The 14,778-nt window shown below is 42.8% G+C and overlaps 1 protein-coding gene across 3 annotated transcripts in view; it reads left to right on the top strand.

The window, feature by feature from the left end:
• The first annotated feature begins 3,448 nt into the window (after window positions 1–3,448).
• Window positions 3,449–14,778, top strand: part of ADAT1 (adenosine deaminase tRNA specific 1) — a 28,560-nt gene continuing 17,230 nt past the window's right edge. The window contains exons 1-8 of one of the 3 annotated variants that reach the window (XM_081274528.1): window positions 3,449–3,551; window positions 4,255–4,453; window positions 4,808–5,040; window positions 5,551–6,194; window positions 6,432–6,500; window positions 7,490–7,544; window positions 8,033–8,163; window positions 11,849–12,458. In XM_081274528.1, the coding sequence (XP_081130654.1) occupies window positions 6,026–6,194; window positions 6,432–6,500; window positions 7,490–7,544; window positions 8,033–8,163; window positions 11,849–12,458 (1,034 nt within the window). In that variant the 5' untranslated portion in view covers window positions 3,449–3,551; window positions 4,255–4,453; window positions 4,808–5,040; window positions 5,551–6,025. Of the gene's footprint in view, window positions 3,552–4,254; window positions 4,454–4,807; window positions 5,041–5,550; window positions 6,195–6,431; window positions 6,501–7,489; window positions 7,545–8,032; window positions 8,164–11,848; window positions 12,459–14,778 lie in introns of those variants that run through there. The other 2 variants (XM_081274529.1, XM_081274530.1) reach the window with 2 other exon arrangements.

Here is a 14,778-nt window from a genome sequence, read left to right as displayed (position 1 = left end):
CTAGTGTGTGAAGAGCAAGAGTGAAAGCAAGCTGTTCTACTGGGCTGGGAAGAGATCATAGCTTAGTTTTGGGTGTTAGCGGTGGAAATTGTTGCACTTTTCTGGTTTCTGAGGGAAACAGAATTGGCTGATGAGATGTGGGATGAGAAAAGAAAATGTATTTCAGGGTTTCAGTTCTGAACAACTAGAAAAGTAGAGTCACCTTTTAGTGAGATGGGAAAAACTGAGGAAATGCATGTTTGAGAGGGAAAGATGAGAGTTTGGTTGGGACCCATTAAGTTTGTCATAAACCTTTTAGACATACAGGTGGAGATAATCCTGTTCAATAGGGAGCCTCAAATTTTCTCATTTTTAGCTTAATTCAGTAGGGCTGAGAATGTGACATGACAGGGTGTGGCTGAGAGCCTGTTAGAATGGAGCCCTTTCTCCCTGACATGGAAGCAGCTGGAGAGAACTGTATACAGAAGAGTCATGTATCAGAAAGCACTCATCATTTGCACCTCAGCAAAAATCTCTGCAAGCATCCTAGTTTGGGAGTTGCCAGTCTACTTTCATAGAGCAGGTTTCTACTGCTATAGTTGGTAAAATGATCTAAGTCTAACTTAGAACTAACAGCATATCTAACTGGGAACTACTGGGAGTGTGGAGCATCCCCACTCCTAGTTAAGCTGTGGATAACCAGATCGTTTTTAAAAAAGAAACACTTCCAATATGGTACATCCTCAGAAAGGCAATGTTAATTAAGATGGACAAAGCCAACCCTCCGTTGGGAGTATGTAGAGGATCAAGACCAGATAAGGGACTGGGCTGTGGCAACACTGTCAGTGTGGACCATTGAAAAAAGCTATCAGGACTGATGAAATTATTAGTGACCTAAAGATTTATTCAGCGGGCTGGAAACAAACCAGCTGTCTGGCCTTAAGTCTCTGGGAACAGAGGAATAGGTAGCAGTAAACTTGTATGTGGGGTTTAGCAGGAAACTGACAAACAGGATGAAAGCTAGAAGGGAATAGAAAGAGTCCTCATTACTTCATCAAACAATTGAAGGCTGACAATTTGCTGACTTCTATACTAGAGTAAGCAGAAACACATGGTCCCAAACTTTAAGTTCTAGACTTGTAAGGAAAAGAGATTTTTAAAAATCATCCACCAGGCTGGGGATGTGGCTCAGGCAGTGGCGGGCTCGCCTGGCATGCGTGTGGCCAGGGTTCAATCCTCAGCACCACATACAAAGATGTTGTGTCCACCAAAAACTGAAAAATAAATATTGAAATTCTCTCTCTTTCTCTCTCTTAAAAATAAATAAATAAATAAAAAATCATCCACCAGAATTTGTATAAAATGCCAGCTCTGGTAAACGCTTTGAAGAAATCCATGGGGTACTGAGAAACTGACAAACTGAGGTAGGAAAGGTTTGTTTCTCTGAGGACATGAGAGTTGAGATGTAAAGGAAAGTCAACGAAGGAGGAGGGTGTTACCATGATATGGAAACAGTACAAAGCCCCTATGGTAGAAAGGAGCACAGAAATAAAGCAAAGATAATCTGAGTACAGAAACCCAAAGAAATAGGACACCCGGTGAGACAGGAAGAGGCTGGGCATTCAGGGCTCTGAGCCCTACTATGTAGGGTTTTCTGTTTACTAAAAGTGCTGGGAGCTGGGAGGGCGCAGTGGTGCACTGTAATTCCAGCAGCTCAGTAGAGCACTTGCCTCACATAGTAGAGCACTTGCCTCACATGCTAGAGGCCTGGGTTTGCTCCCTGGCTACTGAATGCCTGCTATTTAGCCGCCTCCACACAGATGGGGATTGACCTAGAGCAGTAAAACCTAAGGTTGAAAGACTTCATTTTCCTATCTCCTCTAGGTCTCTTAGGCAAAGTAAAATGCCTTATGGTTGAGTTTCAAACAACCTCATGGGTGGTGTCAGTGTTTGTCCTAAGGGTGCCTAGAATTCTAAACAGTGCTACACTTAAGATCAAGACCCAGACTAGCTGGGCATAGTGGTGCACGCCTGTAACCTCAGCGACTTGGGAGGCTGAGGCAGGAGGAGTGCCTCAGCCACAGCAAGGCACTAAGCAACTCAGTGAGACCCTGTCTCTAAATAAGATACAAAAAAAGGCTGGAGATGTGGCTCAGTGGTTGAGTGTCCCTGAGTTCAATCCCCAATTACCATCCCACCCCCACCCACAAAAAAGTGCTGGGAATCCACTGAAATATTTAAGCAGGGGGTTTGCCATCACAGTGTGGTTTGAAGAGACCAGTCTGGCTTCTATAGAAATAAATGGGAGTTAGACAAGAAAAAGGTGAAAATTCAGAGATTAGAAATCAACCTAAGAGTACAGTGGCTTGGATAAGAGATTGTCTTGGAAGTACAAAGCAGCAGATGTGTTCTAGATAGGAAGAAAGATTAACAGGACGTGGCAATGGATTGGACTGTGTGTGTGTTAAGAGACATGATGAGGGCGCTCGTTTTTTACTTTATGCAACTAGGTTGACCGTAATATAAATCCCTGAGGTGAAAGAATGCTGCAAGATGACCTCACCCCACACACTGGAATGTGTGTGACAGAATGGAGAGATGCATATTAATGATTTTTGGGGAGAGAAATGACAAGCAGTGTTCTTAACTTTGGAGGAGGGCTGTAGTTCTTTTCCTCTGAGCTAGAGAGAAGGACCAGGTCAAGTAAGTGGCACTTATACCTTTTTTTTTTTTTTGGGGGGGGGGGCACCAGGGATTGAATTCAGGGGCCTCTAAGCCACATCTCCAGCCCTATTTTGTATTTTATTTAGAGGCAGGGTATCACTGAGTTGCTTAGCATCTCGTTTTTGAACCTCAGCCTCCCAAGCCACTGGGATTAGAGATGTGCGCCATTGCGTCCGTCTGCCTCTAACTTTTGATGGATTCAGGAAGAAAAATGAGTTTTCTCACCTTTAGCAATTGAGGTATATAATTGCTGGATGGTAAAGTTTTCTGAACTCTCCAGACAGCTATATTTCCTATAGCTGGCACACTGGAGGCTTTAGATCCACCCTGCCCATTACAGTAGCCATCAGCCACGTGTGGCTATAGACAAATTGAAATGTGATTGCTTCAAATTTAGATGTAATTGTAAAATACACACCAATTTCTTAAACAGTATGAAAAACTAATATATGATTCACACTATTATTTTTTTAATATGGCTACTAGAAAAATTTAACTACATGTAGCTCTAATTATATTTCTATGGAAAAGTGCTCGTTTAGACAGAAATCCAAACTAGACTTCAAAGATATATCATCCTACTTCAAACCGTATCTCACCTGCAGAGGTCTCCCATCAGCGGGTTTCTCGCGTGCAGCAGAGCCTGCGAGCTCTAAGGGCGGGCACCGCGGCTCTGGCTCCGCCTCCGCCTCCGCCTCCCGGAGGACTACAAGGCCCAGAGTGCACTGCGCACCTCTGGGGGTGGGCCTGGGAGGCGCAGTCGCTTTAAACGTCACGTCCGCGGCGGCCCTGGGCTTCTGAGCTGAAGCTCGTTCCCTCCGGGGCCGTCCGTCGGGGAGGTGAAAGGGGTGCGTCTACGAGGGATGGGAGTCCCCCCCCCCCGGTCAGGGGCGCGCAGTTGGGGGGTTTCTGGGTCGCTGGGTCAGGTGCCTCGGGACTGGCGTGGCCAGTTCGGTTTTATATGGGAAGAAGGGTCACATGTCACGTGGGAACGGTCGGGTCCACGCCCGGAGTTGTCAACACACGCCGCGTGGAGCGCTCTCGTGGCGGGGGCGCGGCGTGCAGCCTCGAGCCGCTTCCTCGTGACCCGCGAGTCAGCGCTCGCCTGCTTCCCCCGTGACGGCGCCGGAGCCTCGCGGTCTTCCTTGGCCGCGGATTTAGCAAGGGGTTAGCGAATAGTAGCCTCCCCGCTCCACCAAATCCCGGAAAACCTCCTCTGTAGCTGACTTGACTTTTCTTTGAAAAGGAAGAACGTTCTTCAGCTTGCTGCAGCTGTTAAAAAATGCCGTCTTGTGGGCAAAGGGACGCCTGTTTAACTGAGCTGTTTTATATGAAGGTGTTTTTCAAGCTCTGGAAGGGGTGCAGACTTGAATTATAATGGACCCATTAAAACTTTCATTCATTTCAGCAGCTGCGTGTGTTCGTTAGCATCAGCTAGCTGAATGAGATGATTAGCTTGGATTGCTTTCTTGGGAGACACTGTTTCTTCTGGCAAATTCCCCCTTCCTTGACTGGCTTAGTTTATTATGTGCATCTTTGCATTATTTTCAGGTGGATGGCAGGGTATCTGTCTTCATAAAATATATTGCTTGTGATGCCTCCCTGGAAATGACAGGGGAGAGTCCCTTCCAAATGAGGGATTTAGGATCTTCCATACTTTTCTTTGCTTCTAAAGAGTCAAGACTTCCTGCGCAGCGTGGTGGTGCAGGCCTGTAATCCCAGCTGCTGGGGAGGCTGAGGCAGGAAGATGGTGAGTTCAAACCCAGCCTCAGCAACTTAGTATGGCCCACAGGAGATCCTGTCTATAATAAAATACAAAAAAGGGCTGGGGCTGGGGCTCAGTGGTTGGGGGGGCGGGAATAGATTCAAGACTTTTGTGGTTCTCTGACTGTAAAATCACAATCTGTCGGGTCCTACAAGATTTTTGTTTAAAATCACTATGGTCTAATTAACCGTTACCATTTATTGCAGTAATAGCAGTGAGTAGAAATATCTATCATTACTTACTGACTTATTGCAATAATAGCATTGTATAAGTATCTTTCACAAGCTACATACATTTAAAATTCAGTATAACCTTTGTTGTTTGTGTTTTGTTTTACAGTGCTTAGCTATATTTCTTGTAGTATGATCACATCTTCTACTAAGAAGCTTTCATATAATTGAGTCCAAGTGAGGTCAGGATGTATCTCGTGAGCACTGATACAACCAAGAGTAGAAGACTTTCCTACAAAATATCCCAGGCCTTTTTCAGGAGTGATCTTTTCTTTTTTTTTTTTTAATTCACGACTTCACATGCCCATTACAGTCTCCTTACCCACCACCAAGTAGATCAAGGTAAATTACCCACAACAGACATCAAATGGGTTTTTTTTTTTTTTTGTAATATTAATCACAGTTGGTATTAATTGTTCAACATGGTAGCTTTTATAAATATTATTTGTAACTCTAATTGGTTGCTCTTTTTTTTTAAGAGAGGTAGAGAGAATTTTAATATTTATTTATTTTTATTTATTTTTTTTTAGTTATCAGCGGGCACAACATCTTTGTATGTGGTGCTAAGGATCGAACCTGGGCCGCACGCATTCCAGGCAAGCGTGCTACCGCTTGAGCCACATCCCCAGCCCTGATTGGTTGCTCTTATCACTGTTTTAAACCATGAGGAAACAAACAGAAAAGTTACCAAGCTACCCAATATTATATAGTTCATTTGTGGAAAGCTGGAATTAGAACCCAGAAAGGGCAACTCCATGCCTAAACCCTTAAGCACACAGTTCCTCTAAGAACTCTTGACTAGTGGGTACAAGGTAATTTTCTAGAGGGAGGTAGAGATTCATTCTATTGTAGGGAAAGAAGAGGAAAACAAAGTGCCTGAAAAGAACTTCTGTCTAAGAAGATAAACTTTGGATGGTGAGAGTCTGCCCAAAACAAGCTGAGTTCTGCAAACCTTTGTGTGCTATTTCCAAATGGAAATTGAAGTAGTGAGGACGCTTCCCTGTCATTTGCTTTTGTGTTGAATAGTAAGTGTACATTCATTAGATACTTGTGAGACATCTAATATTCTTTCGTGAAGAAACAAGTTTTCTGTGTTTGGGATTTGGGGCTTTAATTTTTCAAATTAAAGATGAGAAGGGGACAGGGAGGAAAATGGGAAAAAATTAACTAGAGTTCCACATAGAGGAATCTCAATCTGAACGTAATTGGGCTACACTGAAAAGACCGTCGAAGCACTGGTGCAAGGCTGTAGATCTGGTACTGGTTCTCCTTTCTGTACTTGTGATGGTTGTGGGTTTTGATCAAGGCCTCAGCACCAGCTCCAACCATGTGGACCCCAGATGAGATCGCTCAGCTGTGCTATAAGCACTATGAGATCAGGCTGCCAAAGCAAGGGAAGCCGGAGCCAAACCGTGAATGGACATTGTTGGCAGCTGTAGTGAAGATACAGTTTCCAATTTATGAGGCCAGTGACACTCCTGATAAGCCAGTACAAGGTAAGACCTTTTCTCCTGTCCCTTTCAGAGATGATAGAATTATGTGTTGCTACTCAGGGACAGTTGTAGGCAGGTCGCAACTACGATGTTAGGCATGTTTCCCTGATATCCACTAGGTGGCACAGTACTTGTAGCGGGAGACCTTTTGTGGGAATCCTCTGCAGAATTATTAAGCCTGAGCACGAGGGAAAATTTAGCCTCTGAGAGCTCACTTAATGATTTGTTTTTTCCTCTCAGTGACAAAGGAAGTTGTCTCAATGGGAACGGGAACGAAATGCATAGGCCAATCCAAAATGAGGAAGAGTGGTAAGCATGGGTAGGGGTCTAAGCAAAGAATTGTCTCCCTGGGAGCTTTGGAAACCAGTGTCCATGTTAACCTTTGCTCTCCTTGTCAGGGAAAAAGGGCCATATTAGTTGAGGTAGCTGACCTCTCATTTCCTATTGACTCTCACTCCAATTGGAAGACAGTGCTTATTTAAAGAATGGAAATTCAAAGTGAAAGCAAAGGTCACCAGGACCATGCTTTCTGGATGAACTGAAATCCAGTCAGCATTTTCATACTCAAACTACAAGTTCCTTGGGTTTAACTATTCCAGATTATTGTCTGGAAGACTTTCAGGCTCTATAGCAGGTAGAGGATGTAGCTCAAGTGGCTTCTGAAGTCCCAGAAGCAATTTTGAGTTAGATGGAGCTTTTGGTACCAACAGAATATGGAAATTCTTTATAGAGTCTGGGATCATTATCTTCTGCTTCTAGTTAGGAGGTACCTTTTTGAGTTTGCTTGCTGCATTCTCTGAGCTTTGCCTCCTATATATGAGGAAGCTGTACTAGGACAGAATTAGAATCGGAACCATTAGCATAATATGATACCAGATCTTTTGTATATCTGTACCCTGGTCTCCAGGTAGAGATTTTTCTATAAATCAGTGTTTCTCATCTAGGGGCAATTTTGCATACCAGGGTACATTTGGCAATGTTTAGAGGTGTTTTTTGTGTCACCACTGGGAGAGGGGTATTCTTGGCATCTTTTGAAGTGTCAGGAGTGCTGCTAAACGTCTTGTAATGCATAGGCTAGTCCCCTGCAGCAAAGGATTATCTATCCCCTGATGTCTATGCTGAGTTGAGAAACCAAGCTGTAAATGCTTTACCATTAATTGTGGTACCTTATAGCAAAGCCCTTCAAGAGCTCCATGGCCATCCTGAGTGCTGGGGTACTGCTGTTTTCTGTTTCTAGGAACTAGGGCCTCTCCAGTATGTCTTCCATATGTCTTCACCTACTCCTGTCTTTGCCGTAGGAGATATTCTCAACGATAGCCATGCTGAGGTCATAGCCAGAAGGAGTTTCCAAAGGTAAAGCCATATCCCCAGAGAATCTGATTCCCTGGGTTTGGGATGGTGACCCAGAATTGTGTTTCTTCTAAACTCTTAGGTAATATAGATTGTCAGTCTGTAAACTGCTGTGGTCTAGACTTCAAACTAGAATGTGCATTAGAGTCACCTAGAAAGCTTGATAAAAGCCAGATAGGTCAGTGGTAAACTGCTTGCCTAGCATGTTCAAAGCCCTGGGTTCAATTCCCCAGCATTGAAAACATTAAAAAATAATAAAAAGCTAACCAAATGCAGTAGCACATGCCTGTAATCCCAGTGACTCAGAAGGCTAAGGCAGAAGGATCACAAGTTCAAGGCCAGCCTTAGCAGTAAGACAGTGTCTACCCTGGATCTGCTAAATTAGAATCTCTAGGGTGGGTCCATCAGTCTGTGTGGGAGTTTTGTTTTTGCAGTACTGAGCTACACCCCCAGCCAACTTGTTCATTCTGGTCATATTTTATAATCCTTAGGTACCTTCTCTATCAGCTGCAATTGGCAGCTACCCTAAACAAGGAGAGTATCTTTGTCCCAGGAACTCAAAGAGGACTGTGGAAACTCAGACCCAACCTCTTGTTTGTGTTTTTCTCCAGCCATACGCCCTGTAAGTATATTCAAGCCTTTGTACTAATGTTGCATTGTTTACTTCTTTATGTTTGTTTTACCCATAGAGATGTTTCTCAGAAATAGTCCTCTGGCTAAAGTATAGCTACAGTGGGTGACAGCGCCTTTTTATGTACCTAGTCACTTCTCTACTGGTGGAAGGCAATGGGACAGGTAGGGAGAGGTGGATAGAGTCTCACTCAATCAGTTCTCAGAATTAAGCTCTGTTAGATGTGAAGCCAACAATGGGGCTCAGGAGTCCAAAGTCCTGCTATGATAACTTAGCCTGAAACTCGTTTCATTCATTGACTTATTGAACACATTTTCTATTAGCCAGGCACAATGTGACATACTGAATATAGTAGCAGTTGCTTATCATAATAGAGTCTTTTAGGCCCTGTAGACTGTCCTGGTTATTTAGGGTAAATGTTATTGGGTTATTAGGGGATGCTCAGGAGCTTAGTCTCAGGAGTCATAGTCTCAGCAACTTAGCTAAACTCTTGTCTCAGAAATAAAATAAAAAGGGCTGGAGATGTAGTTCAGAGGTAGAGTACCCCTGGGTTCAATTTCCAGTACCAAAAACAAAAAACAGAAGAACAGACCTAGATAACCTAAGGGGTCATTTCTTTCTTCTGTTTTTCTTTCTCAAAAGCTGAAAAGACTGCCTATTCTTTGTAGACACAACTCAGTGTTGGCAGTAGAATTTCTTCACCCTAAAAACTTTGACATAAGGATATAAGATTGTCTTCTGAGTATTAAACTTTAATGCAAGTAAAGCAGAGATGGGTAATCATTATAAAGAGACAAGAGAACTGTCAAGATTTGATCATAATGCAGGTTGAAAATATTGTTATAGCTCAAAAAAGAATAAGGATGGAAACGAGTTGATTAAGAGTAGAAGTCAAGGGGTGGGGTTGTGGCTCAGTGGGAGAGTGTTTGCCTCACATGCATCAGGCACTGGGTTTGTTTCTCAACACCACATAAATAAGTAAAAAATAAAGGTATTGTGTCCATCTACAACAAAAAAATTTAAAAAAATAGAAGTCAAGAAAAATGACAGGTAGATAGGGCTCATCTGTGCTCTATCCATGACTGTGGGTACACTAGTCCAAGGACCAAAGGACGTTTCCTGGTCAGTGCTTCTCAAACCATAATATGCACACAGATCATCCACAAATGTTAAAATGCAGTCAGTAGATTTGGAGTGAGGTCTGAGGTTCTGCATTTCTAACCAACTCAGAGGATGCCAGTGATGATACTCTATGGGTCACACTTTAAGTAGCCAGGGCTTGGGTGGTCCCAGTGGCGGGTCCCATCTTTCTCCTTACTCTGAAGACAGATGCATCCAGGGTCAGACTGATAAGCCAACCAAACTACATAAACCAGCAGTCCACAGATGTGCTGATCTGTGAGTCCATGGCAAAATAAGAGAGTTGTTGGGTTCGCTAAACTTAAAAGACTTTTCTTTCTCCTTCCTTCCTTCTTTCCTTCCTTCCTTTATGGTGCTCCCATTGGACCCAGGGCCTTAAGCATGCTGGGCCAGTGCTTTACCACTACACTACACTCTCTGTTATCTTAAAATTTTACTCTGGAAATTAAAGACAACGACAACAATAACAAACAAAAATCTTCTGGAAATTTGGCTGGTCAGTGAAATCAAAATCTGGAACAACTGATCTGATTTCCTTATCTTTTGAGTAATCTTTTAAAATGTATCATCCCCCATAGCTTATGTGTAGGAAGAAAGCACATGCTACTTGGAGAATGTGACTCTCTGGCTCCCTGGGCATTTACTTCTCATTACTAATTAATAATTTGGTGCCTTGGTGAGCTGCTTCAGACTCTTACTTGTGAATTTTATTAGCATGAGTCAGCCTCTCCTGTTCATTCTGTCAAGATCAAATAATCTCTCAGCCTAGAGTGGGAGGTAGACCACAGCAAATTCTGTCAGCAAAGTTGCTGTCACCTTGTGAGGTCTGTGGAAGTCAGCCAGCCAGCCTCTCTAGCAACACTTCCCACTTGTACATCTCTTGCCTTTCCCTCTCTGACATTATAAAGACAACAGATGTATTATTTACACACTTAAAAAAGCAACATGCATTAGATTAGTGTTTGAAGAAATCACTTCCGTCTCAAGGGAAATGGTGCCTCTTACTAACCTCTGGTTTTCTTTGGGCCAAAGAGTAAATCAGAAATCTCTATAGACAAGCACAAGGGGAGACACTGGAGTTTTGGAAACACTGGTTTGGACTAGTGTGGTATAATTTACTGCAGACCCTCTACTGTGGGAATATGTATCATAAAGTCTCCCAGAGAGGACATTTTGAGCAAATTTGTTTGCCAAATTTGTTTAATTATGAAATAAACCACCCACTTTTGTTTTTCCAAGCCATCATATGGGATAGCAATCCACAAAATGCAGCTCAGTGGCAGAGTGCTTGCCTAGCATGTGTGAGGCACTGGGTTCAATCCTCTCAGCACCATATTAAATTTTTTTTTGGTGTTGGAGATTGAACTCTTTTTTTTTTTTTTTTTTTTTGGTACCGAGGATTTTGAACTCAGGGGCACTCAACCACTGAGCCACATCCCTAGCCCTTTTTTATATTTTATTTAGATTTAGAGACAGGGTCTCACTGAGTTTCTGAGAGCCTTGATCAATTGCTGAGGCTGGCCTCCAACTAGGAATCCTCCTGCCTTAGCCTCCTGAATTGCTGTGATTACAAGATGCACCACCACACCCTCCTGAAACCTTGATCATTCTAAATCAGTGGTTCTCAGCTGGGGAAAATTTTGCTCCCTGGGGGACATTTGGAAAATATCTGGAGACACTTGATTATCAGATTGCAGGGCTGTGGGCATCTAGTAGATAGAGACCAGGGGTGCTACTGAATTTTCTCTAGTATATGGAACAATGCCCAGAATTCTCAGAGCCAGCAGCTTTGAGGCTGAGGCAGGAGGATCCCAAGTTCAAAGCCAGCCTTAGCAACTTAGTGAGTCTATAAGCAATTTAGCAAGACCCTACCTCAAAATAAAAAATAAAAAGGGCTGGGAGTATGTCTTGCCTCTGGGTTCAATCCCCGATACCAAAAACCAAAAAAAATTGTGACTTAGATTTTTGGGGGGTTTTTATGTACCAGGGATTGAACCCAAGGGCACTTAACCATTGAGCCACATTCCCAGCCCTTTTTATTTTTTATTTTGAGACAGGGCCTCACTGAATTGCTTAGAGCCTCACTAAGTTGCTGAGGCTGGCTTCAAAACTACAATCCTTCTGTCTCAGCTTCCTGAGCCACTGGGACTATGGGTGTGTGCTACCACACCCAGCTTAAGATCTTTTTCCGTACTTCTCTCCTCCAGAAACTTCAACTCACTGGGTCTAGGACAGAGTCTTCAACAAGAACCTCAGGCATTCTTAAGGACATTTGCTCTTAACTCATCTCAGATTAGCTGGGAGAACAGATTGATCTTGATTTGAGGCAGTGATCCTCAAACTTGGGGTGGTATCAGAATCACCTTGAGAGATTACTAAAACAGACTGCTGGGACCCCCTTCAGAGCTCTGATTCAGCAGGTCTACTTTGGGTCCCAAGGTTTTACACTTCCAGCAAGTTCCTGAGGGATGCTGATATGGCTGGTCCAGATGTCTCACTTTGAAAGCCATTAGTTTAAATGTTCCCTTTTCTGCAGGTGGCGATGCCTCCATCATTCCAATGCTTGAGTTTGAAGAACAGCCTTGCTGTCCTGTCATTAGAGATCAGGATAGCAGTTTATCATTAGAAGACAGTGGTAATGTGAAGACTCCTGAAAATGAAAGGAAATATGAAGACCCTGATGGTCCTGTAACCAAAAAGATGAGGCTTGAGCCTGGAACTCCTGCCAGGTTCTTCACCAATGGCACAGCTCAGCATGGCAAGCAAGACAGTGGCCCGTTTGCATCAGGTGTCAGAAGCTCTAACCTCACTGTAGAAAGATTGGCCGCTGTCGCCTGTGGAACTCCCAGGAGTGCCACAGTGGTGGACATTTATAGAACTGGAGCCAAGTGTGTGCCTGGAGAGGCTGAAGACTTGAGGAAGCCAGGTGCTGCATACCACCAGGTGGGGTTGCTCCGAGTGAAGCCAGGCCGGGGAGACAGGACCTGCTCCATGTCATGCAGTGACAAGATGGCCCGATGGAATGTCCTTGGCTGCCAGGGTGCACTTTTGATGCATTTCTTAGAAGAGCCCATCTACCTGTCAGCTGTGGTCATTGGGAAGTGCCCATACAGCCAGGAAGTCATGCAGAGAGCACTGATTGGAAGGTGAGAGGGCAGGGAGGAAGGGCAGTTTGAGAATATGTTCAGAGAGCCTTAAAAGTTTCCATGCCTTGTCAGGCACTTGGCAAGTGGCAAATGCCTATAATCCCTTAGGCATGGGAGGCTGAGGCAGGAGGATTATGAGTTCAAAGCCAGCCTCAGCAAAAGTGAGGCACTGAGCAACTCAGACCCTGTCTCTAAATAAAATACAAAATTGGGGGCTAGGGTTGTGGCTCAGCCTTAGAGCACTCGCCTAGCATATGCAGGGCCCTGAGTTCAATCCTGAGCACTACATATAAATAAATAAAATAAAGGTATTGTGTCAACTACAACTAAATATATATATATATATATATATATATATATATATATATATATATATATATTTATACACACACACACACACACACACACACACTCTCTCTCATCTCTCTCTCTCTCTCTCTCTCACAAAATTACGCTGGGGCTCAGTGGTTAAGTGCCCCTGAGTTCAATCCCCAGTACGAAAAATAATAATAATAATAATATTGGGGCAGAGTGTGGTGGCACATGCCTCTAATCCCAGTGACTCAGGAGGCTGAGGCAGGAGGATCACAAATTTGATGCCAGCCTCAGCAACACAACAAGACCCTCTCTCAAAAAATAAAATAAAGCCAAGCACAGTGGCGCACACCTGTAATCCCAGTGGCTTGGGAGGCTGAGGCAGGAGGATCAGAAATTTAAAGCCAGCCTGAACAACTTAGTGAGACCCTGTCTCAAAGTTGGAAAATAAAAAGGTCCAGTGATTAAGTGGCTCAGTGATTAAGTGCCCCTGGGTTCAATCTCCAGAATCACAAAAATAAAAATAATAACAATAATATTATTCCTCAAAAGTTTGAATAGAGCCCTGAGTTCAATCCCCGGCACTGCAAAGGAAAGGTGAATATTTAATGTGAAAGATATTCATAGTATACCCCATTTGATTCAAATGTATGATATGTCAAGATCATTGTACTGTCATGTGTAACTAATTAAAACAAATAAAAAAAGATAATATAATATTTAAAGACCAATTGAGAACATAAAATGAGCTCCATTTTGATCTTGAAGTATATATACACATAGAAATCTGTAGGAGGATGTTCACCAAGATATAAGTGATGAATATCTCCAAGTTGTGTATTGTGAGGAATTTTTCCTTCTTTGTTATTACTATATTTCCAATTTTTATAGAGTATACTTATGTTGTCAGTATAGTATAGAACCCTTCAGTATTAATTTTAATTTTTTAAAAAAGATGAAGAATGACCGCACTGATGAGTTTTCCCTATGGGAGGCAGCCAAGCCTGATTATTGCTATGTAAATGAGAACCAGGAGAAGCCATGGCCAGCGAAGTGTCATGGGCTCACGTGAAACATACAGCCTCTGGGGGAGATTCTAAAAAGCAGCACCTGAATATGACCCAGCAGTTCCACTCTTCAGTACAACTCCAAGAGAAATGAAAACATATACCCCACAAAAACATTATGTATTACTTATGATAGCCAAAAAGTGAAACAGCCCAAATGCCCATCAACGGATAAACAGATAAAAAGAATGCAGCATATCCATACAATCAAATATTCAGCTATAAAATGAACAGGAGTGCTGAACCTTGAAGACAACTTGCTGAGTGACATTAGCCATGTGGTATATGATTTCATTCATACAAAATGTCCAAAAGAGGCAAATCATGGGGCTGGGGTTGTAACTCAATGGTAGAGTGCTTACCCAGTATGGTGAGGCACTGGGTTAGATCTTCAGCACCACATAAAAAATACATAAATAAAAGGTATTGTACTCATCTACAACTAAAAATTTTTTTAATTAAAAAAAAAAGGGAAAATCAAGACAGATTAGTAGATGTCAGGAGCTGGTGAAGGAAGCAGAGTGACTACTAATGGGTGTGAGGTCTCTTGGACTTGGAGTTCCTATCTACATAGTTTTACACCAGCATCATGTTGGCATCTAGTATGTGCAAAAGATACAAAAGGAAAAAAAATAAGCTTTTCATTTGGCGATATTTTCAGTTTCTGGTGTGTTTGAAGGATTTCCTGGGAAGCAGTTGCCAACAGGTTAAAGATTCTGCTTCAACTTTCTCAAACCTTTAGCAAGAATGTATTTTGAGGGCTGGGGTTATGGCTCAGTGGTAGAATGCTCACCTCGCATGCTTGAGGCACTGAGTTCAATCCTCAGCACCACATAAACGTAAAATAAAGATATTGTGTCCAATAAAAAAGTAAATATTAAAAAAAAGAATGAATTTTGATATGACGTAGACTCAATTCTTAGTCATCCCTTCAGAGT

The sequence above is a fragment of the Spermophilus citellus genome, assembly GCF_964194105.1.
Source record: "Spermophilus citellus genome assembly, chromosome: 18".
NCBI lineage: Eukaryota > Metazoa > Chordata > Mammalia > Rodentia > Sciuridae > Spermophilus > Spermophilus citellus.
The sequence above is the reverse complement of the archived record's forward strand: the minus strand, read 5'-3'. Positions and strand labels throughout refer to the sequence as shown.